General features: G+C 47.4%; 2 protein-coding genes across 15 annotated transcripts in view; both read right to left on the bottom strand.

Moving 5' to 3' along the window:
• Positions 1-186: 186 nt before the first annotated feature.
• On the bottom strand, positions 187-11,989 carry ISOC2 (isochorismatase domain containing 2). 3 transcript variants are annotated; one of them, XM_081837316.1, is made up of 6 exons: positions 11,856-11,989; positions 7,658-7,796; positions 6,618-6,830; positions 5,141-5,211; positions 4,925-5,042; positions 187-876 (listed from the first exon to the last, which is right to left on the bottom strand). In XM_081837316.1, exons 2-6 carry the CDS (start codon positions 7,787-7,789, stop codon positions 796-798), a joined length of 615 nt encoding a protein of 204 aa, XP_081693442.1. In that variant the 5' UTR covers positions 7,790-7,796; positions 11,856-11,989; the 3' UTR covers positions 187-795. The 3 variants fall into 3 exon arrangements, with proteins under 3 accessions (XP_081693442.1, XP_081693441.1, XP_081693440.1); XM_081837315.1 differs by lacking the exon at positions 11,856-11,989 and adding an exon at positions 11,708-11,849; XM_081837314.1 differs by lacking the exon at positions 11,856-11,989 and adding an exon at positions 11,622-11,846.
• Positions 11,990-13,298: 1,309 nt separating this feature from the next.
• The window catches only part of LOC309327778 (uncharacterized protein), a 63,246-nt gene continuing 56,258 nt past the window's right edge, over positions 13,299-20,286 (bottom strand). For 8 of the 12 annotated variants that reach the window (XM_081837267.1, XM_081837268.1, XM_081837260.1 and 5 more), the window contains 3 exons: positions 19,747-19,919; positions 18,275-18,298; positions 13,299-16,560 (listed from right to left, as the gene is read on the bottom strand). In XM_081837267.1, the coding sequence (XP_081693393.1) occupies positions 16,374-16,560; positions 18,275-18,298; positions 19,747-19,919 (384 nt within the window). In that variant the 3' untranslated portion in view covers positions 13,299-16,373. The remainder of the gene's footprint in view (positions 16,561-18,274; positions 18,299-19,746; positions 19,920-20,286) is intronic. The other 4 variants (XM_081837264.1, XM_081837270.1, XM_081837262.1 and 1 more) reach the window with 1 other exon arrangement.

Raw genomic sequence — 20,286 nt, 5'->3', positions numbered from 1 at the left:
CCCCAAACCCAGCTCTTCATCTTTCTGCTTTTAATATCTCCCTTGCCTCTCTCCCTAAGATCTCAACATTCTTAAACAAATTTCCCAAAGCTGCGACAAAATGCACAGAAGGAAAAACAATTTCAAATTCTGCATGTGCAGACACACTTTCAAGAACATGACCAATAAGGAAATGCGCAAATCAAATTCATATGTGCAAAAATAAATGAACATCATTTATTCTAACTGCAGATTATGGCTTTTCTGCAGCATCATTTATTCTAACTGCAGATTATGGTTGGGGGGGGGGATCTGGCATTTTTACAAGTGCAGAATTCAAAATCCTCCTCATGTACCTTGAATGCCATACAAAATGTGCCTATCAGTGAGAAGATGCCACAAATCTTTTGGTGCAGTCTCTTCAGAATTGTAGCTCTGTAAGGGGACATGGGGGGGGGGGAGGTCTCCTAACAATGCTCAGCACAGGATTCCTTCGGGGAAGCCATAGTTGTCTAAAGTGGTATGATACTGCTTAAAATGTATAGTGCAGATGGGTCCTAAATTTGAACCTGGGCCCATGCCCCCAAACTTGTGCACAAAATGGAAACACTTCCATCCCACTGAATAATCACAGAGAAAGCTGTAAACTGGGAATTAGGGTATCAGTTTTCCAGCATAGGCTACAACCCAATTTCCTGTATAAAAATTATATTTGCACATCTTGATTCCACTTCTCCTACCCAATGTGTGGCAATGGCAGACCTAAGCAGTTGGAGATGCTTTAAAGCAAGGAGGAGGATCAATGGAGCAGCTGGCCTAGCTGAAAAGGGGGCCTGGTTCTTTCAGGAGGGGGAGAAGGCCGCTGTCTGGGGCAGGGTCCTTAATCAACTTCAGGATCTGAAAAGAGAAGGAGATGCAGATGTGAAATCTTCCAGGGGCTACCAACTATGCTTTCTTTCAATGCAGAACCTTCTTCCGAGGCAGCCCCGCACCCCGGCCCCACAAATCTGGTTGCCTTTCAGAAGCTGTGACTCCAACTCCTATAAACCCCAGTTGGTGTGGACAGTGGTCAGGGATGATGGGAGTTGTAGTCCAACAATATCCGGCAAGCTCCAGATTAGAGGAGGCCCTAAGAAGAAAGAAAACAAGGAAGAAGCAATACATGCTCACCCTTCCTATATAAGGCAGGCCTTGGCTGCCTATCTTCTCCATGTCCTCATGGCCGGGCAAGCTGCTGCCCCAGGACTGGGTCTTACTCACAAAATCAGGGCTTGCCTGAGTTTGTTTCACAGCTTGTTGGCACAAGCACTGGGGTGGCACACTAATGCGGAACCCGTGGTCCTCCAAATCTTGTTGGGTTCCAGCTCCTATCATCCTTGATTGATGGGAGCCGGGCTGCTGTAGTGGTTAGAATGTCTGATGATGACCTGGAAGACCAGGGTTCAAATCCTCCCTCAGCCGTGTAGCTCACTGGGTGACCTTGGGCAATCTCTGCCTCGCAAGCAGAAGGTCTCAGGCTCAATCCCAAAAGGCGTCTCCAGGTAGGGCTGGCAGTGACCTCTGCCTGAAACCCCGGACAGCTGCTGCCAGCCGGGGGCCACCAGGGGGCGCATTGGAAGATGGTCGACAATAACATCTCTCCGACACACACACACACACACACACACGAGGTAATTAAGAGGCTGATATGGGAGTATGCAGCCTCCCTTCGTTGCCCCAAGGAAATGGGGAACGCTGCCTTGCCTGCTGTGTCCATAATTCACCCCCGGATTCGAAAGAAGGGGGTGAGGGCACTAGGCACAAAGCCCTTGGGTGGGTCCGGCTCTCCCGGACGCTGTCTCTGACTGGTTTGCATAAGCTCGAAATATATAATTGGAAATGAAGCAAATGCACATGTTTCAAGTGAAGAACGGGAGTGAAGACTGCTAACTGAAGTGACCTCTGTGAAACGAGAGCAACGGGTTGGATTTAACGGAATACAACATGAAGAAAATACACCAGGTTCAGTATGCCGGAGCGGGACTGGATGGGGTGGGGACTTTTTTTCTTTTCTTCTATGTGATTAACCAATAACCCCTCCTCAAAAAGAATCGTTGCATAACCGACCTAAGCAGGATGATTAAAAACTGTGTGGAAATGATTTACTACCAAAAGTTTGGCTTGTGAGTTCGAGAAAAAGAACAAGGGCTTTTGATGGCACAGCAACAAAAAGGGAGTCGCCATTTTGACAGGTCCTGTCGAAAGATTCATGATCAGGAGGAGGAAGCTTTGTTTTCATATTGGATTCCTGGTAGAACCTCCTCGAGGACTGAGAAAGAGGGACAGACCTGTGAAAAGTGAATGAATACGTTCCCGAGCACAATTCAAAGTGCTGGTGTTGACCTTTAAAGCCCTAAACGGCCTCGGCCCAGTATACCTGAGGGAGCGTCTCAACCCCCATCGTTCTGCCCGGACGCTGAGGTCCAGCGCCGAGGGCCTTCTGGCGGTTCCCTCATTACGAGAAGCAAAGCTACAGGGAACCAGGCAGAGGGCCTTCTCGGTAGTGGCACCCGCCTTGTGGAACGCCCTCCCATCAGATGTCAAAGCGATAAATAACTACCTGACATTCAGAAGACATCTTAAGGCAGCCCTGTTCAGGGAAGTTTTTAATCTGTGATATTTTAGTGTATTTCTGGTTTTTATGGAAGCCGCCCAGAGTGGCTGGGGAAACCCAGCCAGATGGGCGGGGTACAAATAATAAATTATTATTATTATTATTATGAATAGACAGCAATAATGTTTTTCTTTATAGAAGCGATGAAATACGGTAGCCGTCTGAAATACGACTCTTGGATGAACGGAAAAATCCACACAGGAATACAAATTTGTTTCAACCCGCTTATGGAGATAATCAGAGGTCACAAAGACAAAGAAGGAAAAATATATGAAAATAACTAGAAGAGATGTGGAAAACAGCATGAAAGGATTGGACAGAATTCTGAACATTATTTGGACAGATTTGTGGACTTTTAAAGCAGCAGCAACAAGAGGATTGGATCCCTTTCAGAACTTGAAATATGGGTACCCCCAACAAAAAATTAAAATTAGGCTTTGTAATTCAGAACTTATGTGATTTGATTTGATTTGATATGATTGGTCTGTTAATAAAAATTATTCAGAAAAAAAAGAGAGCTGCTGCCAGCCAGTGTGGACGGTATGGAGTTAGATGGACCAATGGTGTGACTCATACTGACTTATACTAAGGCAGCTCCTCACGCTCCTCACAGGTTTCTTGGTGGGGATTAAATGAGATGGGGGGGGGGGAGAATCATGTGCATCCCCTTGGATAAAAAGTAGGATATAAATGCAATAAACTAAATGTTCATGTTGGCTGGAGATGATGGGACGCTGTATCCTGGCAATATCTGGAAGGCGACAGACTCCTCTCTGCCTGCCTGCCTGCTTACTTTGTTTATCCATTATTTCCTCCCTGCATGGTTGAAATTGTAATGGTAAGCTCCTAAGTCAGGGAACTGTCCCTTTTCCCCTTGAAAACGATGATGACGGCAATTCATTACTATTAAAATTACTTATTAAAGCCATACCTTGGTTGTCAAAAGGAATAAATAATAAACATTATTTATTGTTACTATCCTGAAATAACTCCTTCCTATATGCATGAGAAAAGCCTTGCAGAATATCTTGGGTCATCCATAGGCCACCTCTCTGGGACTGTGAACTCTGCCTCCCCTAAGGAAGCAACGCTTGCTCTGTTGAAAAGAAGCCTTGTGATTTATTGTGACATAAGCTTTCATGGTCTGGGGCCAAACCATCATCAGATACATGGTGTTATCTTCTTTCGATTGCTGTTTCATTTGTATTTCTCACTTGAGTCTGAATATTGGGGGGTGGGGGGCAGGGAGGAACGGTGAGCAAATGGGCCAAAAGGCCACAGCTGCAGATACCATCAGTGACATTTCTATGCAAAAGCACAGAGATCACTTGCAACAGCAGTAACCGGCAATAATATTCCTAGCGTTGCTGTGCTGATTTCGGCACCTGTGCTGGGGAAAGAGAACCCTGGTCTCGATTAAGCCTTAAATGTATCAAATCAAACTTGCTGCTAATTCTGGAGCAGGAATTGTTCCTAGTTCTGCTCTCGTTCTTGGGATTCACTTATTTAGGAAAGGGATAAGGAGCAGATGTAGGAAAGGAGGAGGCGGCAAGAGCCCCATATCTTGTCAGGGGCCCTATGTTTTTTCCAAACACTCTGCAGTTTCTCAGTAAGTTAACCAATCAGAGTTTGGCAGGAGATGTGAGGGATTATTCAAAGCGATTGCCCTCTTTGGATTAGGGGAGACAGAATTGCTATTCCTGTATTTTCAACCCATCTCCTCCATAGGGAAGGAATTCTAGGCTTCTTCCAAACTGCACAGACTCCATTGGGAGTCATTTATACATCATTGGGAGTTTGTGGGAGGCCTCTTTGGTGGAGATAAACACGCTCTCTAACTGCAAACTCAACTGGCAAGGGCTGAAAGGCTTTGTAAGCAGAGATATGAAAGAGTCTTTTACCTGCACACTCAGCCCCTTCACTTCTCTTGTTGGAACTCTTTCATTAACTACAACTTCCCATTTTGTCCAAAGTGGGGGAAACTATGGTTAATACCTTTGGCACAAACCAGGATATTAAACCATGCCTTGAGGCTCACTTAGTATCCTGGCTGGCTCAGAAACTGTTAAACCAGAGTTTCCTGATTCAGACGTCACAGGAAACTATAGCTAACTGGAAAAGTTCCTGATTTATTCGCTCCCACAACAAAGGGAGGCACAAAGAAGTATGTCTGCAAACATACGAGTCTTGTTCCTATTCCAGCTTACTGAGCATAAGTATGATAAGTCAAACAAGCCCATATAGTAGAGGAGGGTGGCAGGCTGAGGGGTGCAAAGGAGGCTGGGAAATTACCTCTTGGAAATAGGGGTGTGCAGCATCTCTGACCAGTTGCAGAATGAGCCCTTCGCTGGTGGTGAGGAAGGCACCGCTCTGGCGTAACCTGGACAGAGCCACAATCCTGTCCAGCTGACTGGAATCCAGAGGGGAAAAAGAAGACCACATAAAGTATACAAGGGGGGAGGAAAAGAGCCCTTTCCTGCCACCCACTGGGACCATCCCACCAGTCACCTGCGGGAAGAGCAGGCATCCACCACAACGTGAACATCCAGGCCTCGTTCCATGATGTCCAATGCTGTGTTCTACACCCAAAGAGAAAAGACACATCAAACTCGGGTCAACCGCATGCCTCATTTCCACCCATCCGATTTTCTTTTTCAGATTTCTTTCATTTCAAGGTTCAAAGTCATGTTTCATCACTCAACAGTTAAAATCCTTATTCTCTCATAATAACAACTTCCTGCTCACCCCCACCCTCAATGTTTATGATCATGATTACATACAATCACATCTTAAAACTCCACCATATCCGGTTTCATCTCCTTTAACAGGGTTCTTAATATATTCTGCTATTTTTTTCTTAAAACTTCAAACCCTGCTCTGGACTTGGCGTATGAATTTTTTTAAAAAAATAGACTAGAAAAAGTTTCCAGCCTTCCTTAAAAGATTCTAGATTTGTGTCCCTTATCAGAGATCACTCATCCATGATTGGTGGTGACCTTATTCATGTGTCACCCAGCTCTGAGGCTCCTCCTTACACCAGGGATAGTCAATGCATTGCCCTCCCGATGTTTTTTTTAAGGCTCCAACTCACACCAGCCCCAGTCAGCATGGCCAATGGTCAGGGATGAAGGGAGCTGTGTCCCAGCACCACAGTTGTCCCTGTTGTTTTGGATTGTGTCTCTGTGGACACCCCTGGCTTCTACACGGCTTGGCATCCTAGCCGAGAAGGATGTTTCCCCTCCAGTTAGGAGCAAGGGAAATGCAACTGCCTTAATTCCTTCCTTCCCTTTCAACTGGAAGGGGGGGGGATACCAAGCACTTTTTTCTGAACTCCTAAGGATTTGAATCCTTAGGGATTCAAAGGGACGCGGGTGGCGCTCTGGGTTAAACCACAGAGCCTGGGACTTGCTGACCAGAAGGTCGGTGGTTCGAATCCCCGCGACGGGGTGAGCTCCCATTGCTTGGTCCCTGCTCCTGCCAACCTAGCAGTTTGAAAGCACGTCAAAGTGCAAGTAGACAAATAGGTACCGCTCTGGCGGGAAGGTAAACGGCGTTTCCATGCACTGCTCTTGTTCGCCAGAAGCAGCTTAGTCATGCTGGCCACATGACCCGGAAGCTGTACGCCGGCTCCCTCGGTCAATAAAGCGAGATGAGCGCCGCAATCCCAGAGTCGGCCACGACTGGACCTAATGGTCAGGGATCCCTTTACCTTTACTTTAAGAATTTGAAAATATTTATTAAGTTCTGAAAGGAAGGAGGGAAACGGTGGCACTATCTGTACAGGGAGAAGAGAACCCTGGTCTCCATCGATCCCTAAACAAACAGAATCAAACCTGCTGATAAATGGACTGCCAGGCCTCTCTTCACTATTGGGGTCCTGGCACTGCTCAAGCACACAGGCCCATCTATCCCGAGGTCAGATCTTGTGCCCTGTCAATCAGTAACATATGTATCCCTGAGAGGAAAAAGACCTTCAGCCTCATACCATGATGCAGGCCTGTGTCTCGATCCCACACAAAAGCACAGATTTCAGGTCGGGCACAGCGGCCATCTCCTTCTCCACCTCTGGGGTAACCATGCTGAAGCAGGTCTTGGCATATTTCGGCAAGTCTTCAGCACCCAGCTCTGGCACCGTAGGGCCCAGGCCTTTGGGGTATTGTTCGGTCACCACCGTCCGGATTTCGAGAGCCTTGGCAACCTGTAGGGAGAGAGGAGAGGCCACTGGAGGGTTAAAGCAGGACTCCTGGGTTCTCTGGGAAGGAAGTGGGCCTTCTCATGAGACAGCGTTAGTCAATATTAGGCTGCCCCCATGTGTCCATCTGTGTAACTGCAACTGGGAAGGTTAATAGTGCTTTTATGGGTGGCAAAGGCTGCATGCAGCTTTGGAGGCCATATATATAGTAAATATGTCAATGGCAATGATGCAAACATTTATTTTTCTTCTCCCTCACCGTGGTCTCTAATCAAACTGTGGGAAATGCTAAAGGTACTTGCTAAGCACCCAAACCAGCTCCTAACCAAGTTATCAACATGGCTGCAACCAATACATAATAGGTTAGCTCAGTTGTTTAGCATAGTATCATAGAATCGTAGAGTTGTAAGGGATCCCAAGGGTCATCTAATCGAACCCCTTGCAATGCAGGAATCTTAGCATGCTGCTGCTAACACCAAGCTTGCGAGTTCAATCCCAGCATGGGCCATCTGTATATTCCTCCATTTCAGGAGGATTGAACTAGATGACTCTCAGGGTCCCTTCAAACTCTACAGTTCTTTGTGGCGCATTTCCTGTAGGCACCTATTGGAGAGTGCCAGTTACAAGAAGAACACCCCTTCTTCCAGCACAGAGAGCCATTTCAGAACTATTCTTAAGAGGCCAAAAACATTCTTCCTTTTAATCGATGTTAGCCAACCCTGCTAATTAATAGAATTAACCTCCCTTGCCTTCCCTTCCCTCCTCCCCTCCCTATCCACGTCCCTCACCTGTTTCTCATAGCCCAGCAAGCCTCTCCATTACACAACTTTTACCTTTAGCATCCGAGCTGCCACAGATACAATCTGAGGGAAGTAGCTGATATTCGGGCGAAATTTCTCTTGCATGTCACACAGGAAGAGGATGCTGGTTTTGGGGACCACTTTTCCGAGTCGTATCACTGACATTTTCGAGCTGAGAGACAGTAAAGGGGAAGAGCCTGGAAGTTACTTCTGGATGTTTTGATATAAATATTTGCTCGTGTTTTAGGATTTTACATTTTACTCTGGTACCCTTTAGAGAAGATGGTTCCCCCCTTTCCTTTTCAAAAGTAGGCTATGGGTATAATAAGATCAGAAAATGTTTTTTGAATTTGCAGGCCACTGGGAAATGATTGTTGCCTTAATCTCAAGCAAACTAATATACTGAATTTTGAGTGATCCTGCAAAGTAGAATGAAAAATGGCTAATTTTAGACTGGAGCAGAGAAGGGGGAAACACAACAGCCGTCTCCAAATATCTGAAGGGCCAACATGTACAAAATAGAGCAGATGGAAGCTGCTTCCAGACAATTTGTTTATGGAGCATTCATCCAGGTTTCTTTGCAGGGAGGTTATTGGCTATTTATTCAGCATTTCGTCCAATGTGCTTGCAGTGAGGTTACACAATGCTACCTCAAGCAACTGTTATCCCACCCAGACCCTCCAAGTGTCCTTATTTTCCAGGGACAGTCCTGGATTTATAGAAACCTTCCCAGTTTCTGATTTGATCCCGGAATGTCCCGCTTTCCCTTAGGAAGTCCTTCTTTTCATCAGAGAAATGTCGGAGGGTAGGGAGTTATGCGAACACCCCCCCCCCAGCCAAAGAGATACAACCTTTAGAAGACATCTGAAGGCAGTCCTATGTAGGGAAGTTTTTTAATGTTTAATGTTTGCTTATGTTTTTATATATGTTGGAAGCTGCCCAGAGTGGCTGAGGCAACCTAGTCAGATGGGCAGGGTATGAATAATAACATGATGATGATGATGGAGTAAGATGTCCCTATTTTCAGTGGATAAATGTTGGAGTGTATGTTATCCTAAATTTTCCAGGGCATTTCTCCATTGCTTTCCTTGTCACAAAACAATCCAATTTCAGTACTGGAAGTACACAAAGCACTGGGCAGATCCTTCCATCCCTAATCTATACACACACACACACACACAAATCAAATCAATACTTATATTCTACCTCCACTGTCATCTGAACACCCATTGCTGGGAATCGAAAGCAGGGAGAATTGCTGTGCCCGGGTCTTTCTGGTGGGTTTCCCATGGTGGCAGCTGGCTGAATGCAAAGACAAAATTCCTACCCTTCCAAGTAGGGTAATTGGATGAAAAGGCTCTACCCCGCCCCGTTTTTTAGCAGTTGTGTGGAAGAGGGAACGTTAGCAGATGTTCCTGCTTCAGAGAGAGAGAGAGGAGGAAAGGAGGAATGACGAAAAAATGTGCTCATATGGCAGTTTTGAAAAACGTCCCTATTCTTCAAAATTATCGCATACGGTATTTTTTAACAGCTCAGTTAAGGTCTCCGTTTATCCACCTTTCATGGCATCTTCACAACAACCTGGTGACGTAGCTTAAAGCCTGAGAGAAAGTGGGTCACTGAAGGCCAGCCAAATCACCTCATAAATTAGCTATGTCCAAGTACTGCAATTTATGATTTCCGCCCCCCCCTCCATACGCAGAAGGAGGGAGGTGGGTGCCCTCTGCTGGCCAAGAAAGGATAACCCATACTGTACAAGCTTTGCCTCTTGCTCACACAGACAGGAAGCTGCCAAGGACCAGACATCAAAAGGAGGAAACAAAAGCTCTGCTCCAGCTGCTTGCGGCATGGCTCACTCCTTGCACAAAACAGAGACGGTGTCCCAGAATCCTTTGCAACATCAAACCTTGCCTTAGGTTGTGAAGAAGACACTGAGCACAGGAGTAGCCCTTGGGGTTCCCATAGACGGAAGATAAACCTTGGGTAACAATCCTTGATCCTATTATTTCTGCCTCAAGCCCTAGCTAACTGCCACCTGCCACCTAAGTAGGCCAATGCATGTTCATCAATGTGAACGCTCCCCAGCAACAACCACCTCATGCTTGTTCTACGCCACAAATGCGGAGCCTGGGACTCAGCTCCAGAGATTGCTGGACTTCAGCTCCCATGAGCCCCAGCCGGCATGACCAACAGCCAAGAGTGATGGGAATTGTAGTCCAGCAACACCTGCAAAGCTACAGGCTTCCCGTTGCTGTTTTATATGATTCCAGGGCCCCTGATCTTGGCTAGCGGTTGCCCACTGCGAACTCTCTTCAGCCCCTGACTTGCTCCTTGAATCAGTAACAAAAACTCAAAAGGCTGCATAGAGGGCTCCAAAAGACCTCATCATGCAAATAACATTTGCTTATGGGAAACTGAGAATACGGAGTCACAGCCAATTTTCTAGTTATCTAGCATTGTATCAATTGGGCTGGCTGTTTTAAGGTATTGGTTTGGGGTTTGGGGGGGGACCGGGGAATGTAATGTATTGCTTTTATTTCTTAAGGTGCTTCAAACTTCAGGAAAACAGCACTTAAAGAAATAAATGCTATTGGGTTGTTGTTTTTATTTTTATTATGTATTTTGTGGTTTGAGATCCTGATTTTATTCTGTGAACCGCCCTGAGACTCTGTGGTATAGGGTGGTATATAAATTCTAATAATAATAATAATAAACCACTTCAAATAAACGAAATCCTCTTAGGCTAGTTCAAAAAGTAATTTATAGCATAACTTTGGGGGTTAGGTGTAGTAGCTCAGCTTTTTTCCCCCTTTTCTCTTTTTAAATCATCTCTAGAAGTAGAAAAAAGGACCCTATGGGATGCCAGGCTTTATTTATTTTCCCCTCCTACAAGTGAATCACTTCCTTTGACTTCTCTAAAGATAAAAAGATACAAGCAGAGGAAAAACACAAAAGAACCTGCTTCCCTAACTCCAGGTGGTGGTGAACTGTTTTAGGGAAGTCTCTAGGCTTCATAACAATAGGTTTCGAAGCAAAAGATGCAGGTTCTCATTGAAGTGATTTCCATGAGGTAAGCCAGCCTGGTTGCTCCTTCATTTCTGGGTATTTAGCCAACAAAACAAGTCAGAGCTATGACTGACAAGTTGTTAGGACACCAGGCAATAGGAATTTCCTGAGAGAGCTGCTGTTTCCCACCCTCCCGCTAGTGAACTTTTCCTGCTTCTATCTCGTTTTCTAGTTCTTGGAATCTCTGTAGTTTGCCCTTCCTTTTTTCCTAGCGACCAGGATGCATCTTACCTGTGGGTGGATTTGTCTGTGATCAGATACTCCCTGGAACTTATTTTCGGCACACCTTCTGCATGCAAGGCAAGGCAGCTGTTCTACCACTGAGCTATAGCTGCCCGCCAAGTTTTCCTCTTGTATCAGCTTCCCAATAAAATAAGACCCCCTTTTTTTGCCATTTTACTTCCAGGAACCCCTGCCATCTTGAGGAAGCATGCTTGACGTCTTGGGATAAGACTTTTGCATTTGCATTACTTCCAGGGAGGCTCACCTGTTGCCAGTATTACGGTAATCTTTTAGGCATTAATCCAAGGCTGTTATGCTTTTCTCCCAACACTATGAAGGATCTTAGCTGAGGCTGTTCAGCCTTCAACTTTCATTGTGGTTTGGATTGCTGTTGTTTTATTGTTTGCTGCTATGTTGTAAACTGGGGCCTTTTTTAAAAAAAATTGGAGGGCAACACAGAAATGTTCTAAATAAAACAAAATTAGCTTCTCGTTACACAGTGTATAGTAGCAACACGTGTTCTTTAGTGGAGGAGTAGCTACTCCTAATCTGTTTTTAAACACGCATCCTTCTTTCACCACAGAAAGCGGGTCGGGAGGAGTCAAAAAGTGAGGTTTGGAGAGCAAGGCATCCAAATCTGTCCTTACACAAGTTTACTCCTTAGTAAACCTCGCTGACTTCAGTGGGACTTACTCCCAGATAAATGTACCTGGAATTTCAGCTGTAAGGGGTGGAAAGCGACATGGCAGCTCAGGCCGTTCACACAATCCCGTGCAAGGGGTGAGAGATACAGACCCTCCTCAGTCTCCAGCCCCCGTTTCACACGAACGTTCACAACGCAGAAACATGGCGGCTGCGAACACGGGTCAGGCCCGTCCCGTGTCCCGCATCCATTAGCTCCCCTTTCCCAGGCGCCCACAAAACGCTTTCCCCCCGGACTCACCTCCTCTGATCTCCAATTGCGACACTTCGAGGTGCCAGCCAATCAGAAGCGGGATCTGTAACCCTCGGAGCCCCGCCTATAGAACAGCTGCGAGCCAATGGCCTGGCGCGGGCTGAAGGGAAGTTTCGGCGTCCCCGAAGCCTTTCTTTCCCTTCCAGCCAATGGCGTCGCTCCCTCCCGCGTTCCACGCGCGGCCAAAATGCAACTCGGCGTTCCAAAGTCGCGTATTCAGAGCTGCATTAAGAGCACGTGCGTCTCATCCTTTGGGAATTGGCGAGTGTGTTTTGTTTTTTAAAAGGTGCTGGGGCTCGTGCGCCGGTAGCTCAGCAACCCGCCCCCTTCCTGGGACTGACTGCAGTTATTCTGCACATGCTCCCTGATGTTGCGGGACTCCCATCAGCACCAGGCAGCACAGCCAATGATTACGGATCGTGAGTTATGGTCCAACATTTGGTGGGCCAGAGATCCATGAGCGTAGCCAGGATTTGGGGGGGCCAAGACTTGGTTGGGGGGGCAGGGCTTTTGTTGGGGAGGGCAGAACCGACGTGATTGGTCAGTTAAGTATTTCTGTTGTTTTACTTGATCTAACGGGGCAGCTGCCCCCCCCCTTGGCTACACCCATGCACAGATCTCTCATCTGGTTTACTGTGGGATTGCGACTGACACGGGACACCGCTGTAAACAATAATGAGCTAGATGGGTCTGACTTATACTGAGTCAGGTTCCTATGATGTTTGGTCAGAGAGAGCAGGTTATTTATTTTCTGGCTTGTCACTCAGTTTCACTAATTCTCCATTTAAAAAGAGAGCCAAAATCAACCATAGCTGAAAGGGAGCAGTGAGAACCATTAGATCTCCCAAAATTAATACAAAAGGCGAATAGCTGCTGGTTGAGGATATACCCTGCAATGGTAGGGAGTGAAATAATTCTGGTCCCTGGGAAGGCTGGAGACGGAGCCACCAGGGGTGGAGTCCAGAGCAGGCCCACTGTTGCAGCCTGGCATTTTTTGAAATGGCCAGGGGGACAGAGACCAGCACAAAAGGGGGCTGGACTGGATGACCCTTGGCCCATGGTTTCTGAGGCTCAGTTTTTGACACACATAGTTAAAAGGATCCAGTGATGTGAAATACTCTCCCAGCCCAAGTTCCCTGGAGAGATGCCAAAAGACTAGATAATCTGACCTGCACACACCACACACCACAATTACCACAATTACCACTCCCCCACCCCTGCTGCTAGGCTTGGCTGTCTGGCAACCCAGACTCTGCAGGAATGGGCAGCTGACTGTATTTGCACAGTTGAAAGTTACCCCCAGAAATACACAGCTCCAGAATTCCAGCCTTGCAGGCAAGATCTTTGACAATATGTAGCAGCATGGCATCAATGCGCCCCCCCCAACCAACAATCCATTAACAAAAACAAATAATATTTCACGCAGAAGACTGGTAATTCGAGATGAGCTTTTAATAGAAGACATACTTTTTCTTAAAAAGTATTCTTTTTTTTCTCTTTCTTTTTTTTTTAACAAAAAAAGGAGCAGGATAATTGCTATGGCCCTTTACAACAGGATAAGAAACTCCAAACAGATCCAAGTCAGCAATGGTAGGGTGGGGAGAAGGGGGGGACAAAAAGATTTTTTTAAAAAAATGCAAACCCCCTGGGTTTGAGGAAAAAACAAAATCAAGTCGCTTGGAATAAAATGCTTTTGTTAGAAACAAATAATAATAATAATAATACAGAATTAGAACAAATTAAGACAAGAAAGCACCATGCAAAAAAAAAAAATAATTATTCAAATATATATATATTTAGAAAGACAGACCCCACCCCACCCCCAGTGCCAGTTCCTGGAGCCTTAGGACCAGGCACAAGTGGATGTTTATATTTTGAGTCCAAGCTAGGATTTGCAAACCCTTCGTTTTGAACTCCTTAACAAGGCAGGCATGGGGAACCTTTGCCCTCCCCTCCAGATGTTGCTTAAGTACAACTTCCAGGAATGATGGGAAACGTAGTATATCAACATCTGGAGGATACTAAAGGTTCTCCACACGTCTTAGGTGCAGGAACAAGCTGTATTATTATTTTTTGGTCTCCCTCTGCCCATCTGCTGTTAGCTTATATAAGGTGCACAATGGATCTATTCCAAAGTAATGGATGTAAATTGTTGGCATCCGTCTGCCTCAGGAGACAATGGAGGAGAACACCTTTGGGGGTGAAGTCAATCTGCTGGAAGGTTATAGCGCCCAAATGTAAAACCCTTTGCATATACTTAAAAGTGCTTTATATTACCAAGCTGAAACCCTACGGGCACTTACCTGGGAGTAAGCCCCCTTGAACATAGTGGGCCTTGCTTCTGAGTAAACATGCATAGAATTGGGTTGCACATTCTCAACAAAAGACAGCTCATTGTCAGAGCCTTGCCCAACTGAATAAGGGGAGGAGCTCCTTTGTGCACCATTGTTAAGGAATTAAAATCAGAAACCAAAGTGAGCAAAAAAAAGAAGAGCCCCTGGATAATTAGGGACTCTTAGCTCGCCTGTTGCACCTTGAGATAAGGACTGCTTCACACGCTATCTGTATGTTCATACATGGAAGCAGTTGAAACTCCTAGATTTGCAACCGTGGAAACCAGCACTCGTGCAGTTTTCAGGCATGGCTGTGTATGAACTGGCCCTGCATAGTGGTGATAAGCAGTGCCAAGACTTTGAGAGAGAAAAGCAAAGTTGTTCCTCCTAAAACAGGTGAAGGTGAGAGAGGATCAGAATTCATTGCAAGCAATGAAGCTGCTTGTGAACCCAGGCTCACAGACGCACCCAGTAGGATTTGGGGGGAAGATCACCCCCCTCCCCCCAAATACCAAAAGCATATCCTGGTGTTTCAGCAAAAGAGGAAGGAGGACAGTTTGGAAGCAGCTGCTTATTACTGTTAGCACTTTCTTCGTTCTTTGTGCTAACCCACAGCTTCTGCACCAGAGTTCAAATCCCTTCAGTAAATCAATATGATTTCTGCATTGTAGGCATGTTTTGCATTGTTAACTCAACTGCCTGCCTCAAGCTTCTGGGGTCTTTTTTTTTTTTTAGCAGAACTTGAATTCTGGTAAGGAGCCATACAGGAATAGGAAGAATGATCAGGTGCAAAAGCAAAGGCTGGCAAGTAGCTAAGAGGGCACAGATGCAGCTGCCTCCGAACACCAGAGGTTTCTGCAGACGTTCATCTGGAAGTTTTTGAATGTATATCCACAGCTCAAAAGGACCAGCAACTTGGCTTGTTCTTTTCCCCTCTATTGGATTGGAGGAAGACAAAAAAAAAAAAAGGAATGCAGAGAGTCCCTAGAACTCAAATTCTGTGCACGATACATAGCAGAATTCCACACACATGTGCAATCAGGCAAGATGAAACTGGCCAGCTTGTGGCCTGTCGTTGCTATTGAATCTACAGGGTTTGCAAATCCTGGCTTCCTCACACAACCCACCACCACAGCAGGTTTAGGGATGGTGGCAAGAGAAGAGGAGGAGGAGGAGATCAAAGTGCTCTTGGCTGCTGACAACGATATGCAGAGAGGGCGAGATCCAGATCCCAGTCCAAAAAAACGAGAGAAGGCAGGCTGAGATGAATGGTTTCCAGTTCATTCCGCATCTTCCTCTGCCCACAGTCTGGGCAGGTGTGAAAGGCAGGTGGGAGGTCCAGAGAGTAACTCCAGCAGGCTAAGGTGTGCTGGAGGGAAGCCGCCTTCCAGAGATGATAAAAAAAATCTCCACATGTATCCTTCATGTGAAGGCATCCCAAGGACTCACTCCTACAGCTCCCCCATCACCCCCCTGGGAAGAAGGGGAACGGGAAGGCAAGGAGACGAGATGGAGTGGCTGGAACCAAAGGGAGCAGAGGGCCCCCACACCCGACACAGCTGCCCCTCAGCGCTGAGAGCAAAGGGTCTCCCTGCGAGAAAGCAGCTGTCTCCATCCGGGGCTTGGGTGCATTTGGGTGCCAGGCAAGGGGATCAATCGCTGCATGAACCCCGAGAAGCAGGGCTGCATAGAGCCATCCCTTCCCCACCCCAGTCTGTGTAAATTTGCCACTTCGATGCCCGAACTTTGATATGTATATTTTTCCTTAGTAGTGGGCAAGGAGTTCTTTATATATATATCCGTACTGGAGCTGGGAGGAGAGGAGAGAAAGAAGGGTTTTGGATGGGGGAGGGAGAGAAGGTGCCGGAGAAGCAATGGCTATTTGAGAGTTGGATTTTCCTTTTTCTTTTTAAAGGGATATAGTTAAAATCCTGACCCCTGAACCTCCCTCCTCCCAGATTTCCCACCCCTCAGGGGTGGTTGATATTAAAGTGCAGCCTGATAGGAGAGCTGGGAGACCCTTGAAAGAGAAGCCGGAGGGTGGGGGCAAGTGTGGGGAGGGGGTTCCTTTTTTGTTGTTGTATACATGACAGTGTAGCAAGGCTGGGGTTCCTACTCCCCGCCCCTGGTCTTGCGATCCACCCCCCACCCCCTGGGGTCTGACATCCCTGCCTCATTCAGTCTGGGCTGGCTCTGCAGGGGGGGCCGGCTGCTGCCCCTGAGAGGGCGTCAGGGGCGTAGGAGGCTGGTGGTTTGCAGACGGAGAGTCGCTCTCCGGGTCTTCGGTCTCCTCGTCTGAGACGCCGTCCAGGCGGAACACCTGCCGCACGGTTCGGGTGGTGAAGCTCAGAGGGGTACGTCTGCAATGAAGAGGGAAAAGGGAATCCGTACTGGCACCGCAGCGGGCATTTGAGTATCAATTCCCACCCCCTCCCCACAAAAGCTAGCCATGCTCCCAGGTACTCGACTCCCTAAGCTGGGATTGGCAAATGCCCCTAGCGCAGGCATTGGGAGGTGTTATTGGGCTGCCAAGCACCCCCAGGCCCAGCCGGCATGGCCAATGGTCAGGGATGATGGGAGCTGCAGCCCAAACAACATCAGGAGGGCCACTGCCCCCTATTCCTGTTCTGGCGCAACTCAAGCGTCTCCCTCCAGCAAACATTTCTACAGCCACACTGCACAGTGGCCTTCCAGCAACCGGAAGCCTCTTCTGACCCCTGTTTATTTTGCTGGAGCCTGCAGAACTGGCAAGCTCCTTGCCTAGTGCACTCACTCCTAATACCACCCCGATTGCCCCACTGAAATCTGTGCCAAAGCTGCCACTTGGAATGGTCCATGCTGAGCTTGCACCACAGAGATGCAAGGGACAGGGCATCCGTTTCACCACTGCCCGCATCCCCAGAGCATCCTTGCTAAGAAACGGCGGTAATTCCCTTTTGGGCAGGCGCAACTGTGCTTGTATTCTGCCAAGAGGCTTTCTGAATTATCTACTGGCATCAGCGTCCCCTGCTAAATGCTGCCCAGGACATCACTGCAAGGGCAACCCTAAGCTCCCACCTTCTCCAAAGTATCTGTGGCATTTCTAAATGGACCGTCTAATTCTGGATTCTCCCCCTCCCCTTTTGTTTTGCCTCTTTCGATTTGGAAATCATGTGGATGATGGTACGTTTGCCAAGAGAGAAGCAGCTATTGCTTGGGGAGAAAGCACCCGCAGGGTCTGCTCTCTCTCACCTACATCATGCTGGGTAGCTGGAAGCTCTTTGGATAGAAAAAGTGAGCCTACCGAGGTTACAACAAGCACACCTTGCCTACAGAGAAGAGAGAAGCACCAGCCTTACTGAGGGCTTTTTCCTGTCCCCTCTTCCTGGGACTGGGGGAAGCTGGAAGCTCACGTCCATAGCAAGCGCCTTCACAGTAGAAGCACTCCCCTGCCCACACCCCCTCCAGCTAAAAGTGCTCCCTTAACTGAGAGTCAAAAGTTGCCAGGGATGTCAGCAAGCAATCCTGCTCTCCTCTCTATAGCAGCCATCAGGGCAGAAACAGGCACGGCAGGGCGAGATCCAGGGTCAGATCTCCCAACAATGAAAGAGCTGGTGCTCAGCTCTCCCCTGTTTTACAACCCCCTTTTTCCTGCTCACAACATGCTATTAAGTATTGCTGGAGGGATGGGCAAAAAGGCAGTTATGGCCACATCACACACAAAAATCACAGTGTAGTGGTCAGAATGTCAAGAGTAGGATGCACACTGCACATTTAAAGCACATTGCTTCCCCACAACGAATCCTGGGAACTCTAGTTTGCTCTCAGACGAACTATAATTCCCAGCTGTCCTTTAAAAAACAAAACAAAAAAAACCCTACAGTTCCCAGGATTCTTTGGAGGGGAGAGTCACGTGGTGAGTGCACAGCAGAAGGGAGGAAATCAGAATGCGGATCTCCCATGACAAATCTGTTCCAACCCTTAACCAGGAGTGGGGAAGCCAGGAGCTTCTGTGCGGCAACTGCACGTGCGTGGGCACACACTCCGAAACTGCACAGCACACACATGCAGAACAACAGGGGAGTGAGAACGTACTTCCGCTGCCGGCGTTCTAACTTGCTGTTGGGCCGAGAAAAAGATGGGATGTAAACAGACACAAAGGAAAAAAAGAGAGAGAGAGAGAGAGAGGTGCAAGCATGAACGGATGATCTGGAAAGAACTCCACATGGAAAGAGACGGGAAAGTCAGGAAAAAGTATAAACAGGATGGGGAAGCAAGTTGGGTTCCCTAGGTTCCCGGGCTGAAGAACCGGGGGCTAATTGGGATTTGTGCTTGGAAACAGAACTGTTACGAGGTGGCTGAAAATGCTAAGAGATATTGGGGAGCGAAGGCTTCAAAACTGTAGCTTCCAGGTTCTCTTATCTACCGCTGCCTTGAAATAGGGTTCTGAGTCGTCCCCCCCCCATCCTGCCCGCCCCCGTGGAAGAGAAGTGGTACTAAAACCTGGGCTGTCTCTGCAAAGCAGAAAAATGATTTCAACTAATTGATTTAACATTATTTAAAACAAGTATAAAATCTGGCCTACAGGAAATCAAAGATCCAGGCTCCAGTTCCCCACCTCTTGTGCCAGGGAGCAGCAGAAGGAGCCTGGGAGTGGAGCGAGTCAGGGCGGAACCATTTAAAATAACTGCATGCTTTTCTAGTGCAGGCATATTCTAAAGGTTCTAGTTATCCAGTGTGGATCCGTTTTGTGTGGGCGTGTAGGGGAGACTTTCTGCATCAGTTTTCTCCTCTAATTTCCAAGGCAACCTCGGCTGAGATGCCAAGGGATGGAACGATGCACTGGGCAACCCCACAGAGACAATTGTGGCCAACAGCAGCTTCTCATTTTCCCAGGCTGTGTGAGTGCCACTCTAGCCATTTTGTCTCTCTGTGGTCATGACTGTGATAAACATTTACCGGAAGCCAGGGCTGCCATACACCTGGAATTTCCCAGGCATAGATGCTATTCAGCCCTCACAAACAGCATCCGGGCGAAAATTGCTGAAATGTCTGGGAAAAATGCAGACATATGGTAGCCTGTGTCGGTAGTGTAGTTTTTTGGGCAAATTTCACTTTCTGAAATGTGGCAAGCGTACCTGAAGCTATATTCTGTAGCATATTGAGCATCATGTTTAATCCGGGTCTAGGGATTATGGAGATATGAGAACAGCAAAAGAAAAAGACAAAAAGGGGAGCATCTAAGGGCATGTGGGGACAGGAAGACATGGGGGACATACAAGGCAGGGCAATCTACTCTCAGCTAGCTATGTCAAGGGCCCTATATTGGGATCAGAGCATCTGCCTTGCAGGCAGAAGGTCTCAAATTCAATCCCGGACATCCCAATGGCCTGAAAACGTGGAGAGGCACAGCCAGCAGTGAAGGCAAAGATGGGCCATTGGTCTAAGGCCTCCTGCGTTCCTAGGACTAGGAACTAGTCACAAGGCATATGGCGGAGGGTCTAAATCTTGAAGAAGCGTCCTTCACCCAGGCCAAGCCCCCGCTCAGCCATAATAACCCTGCTCACCTGAGACGATTCCGCAGGCTGGTCACCTCGCGATTCATGGACTCGGCTGACTCGGTGACGTCCTCGAGTTCGCGCTGCATGCGGCGGCGGCTGGCGTTGGCCCGTGACGCCTCCTCTTCCGCTTCTTCGAGCTGCCGCTTGAGTTGTTTTAGCCGCAGGTGGCTCTTTTCGACCTGCCAGAAAAGAGAGAGGGAGAGAGAGAAAGGGAGAGGTCTAAGGTGAGCAGAAAACTGGATCCCCAAGGCATGCAAATCTTCCAGGCAGCTTGACGTGCGTTAAGTTCAATATGGCCACCATCTCACCTGCCCATTTTTCTGACTTAAGCAAAAGAAGTCACTGAGGTCAAGATGCAGGACGTGGGGGGAAGTGTTTTAAATACTGTGTGGCTGCCTAATTTCTAAATATTTGTTTATTTTTAGGGAACTATTTTTTTTAGCCTTCAAAGGAAGGAGGATTGAAAAAAGAAAAACAAAGGCTAAAAAGATAAATAAAACAGTATGCATCTGAAAAATAGGTCCGTGCAGAACAGCCTGAAAATGT

This window comes from Podarcis erhardii, assembly GCF_964252035.2.
Source record: "Podarcis erhardii genome assembly, chromosome: 13".
Lineage (NCBI taxonomy): Eukaryota > Metazoa > Chordata > Lepidosauria > Squamata > Lacertidae > Podarcis > Podarcis erhardii.
This window is presented reverse-complemented; position numbering and strand designations above follow the sequence as displayed.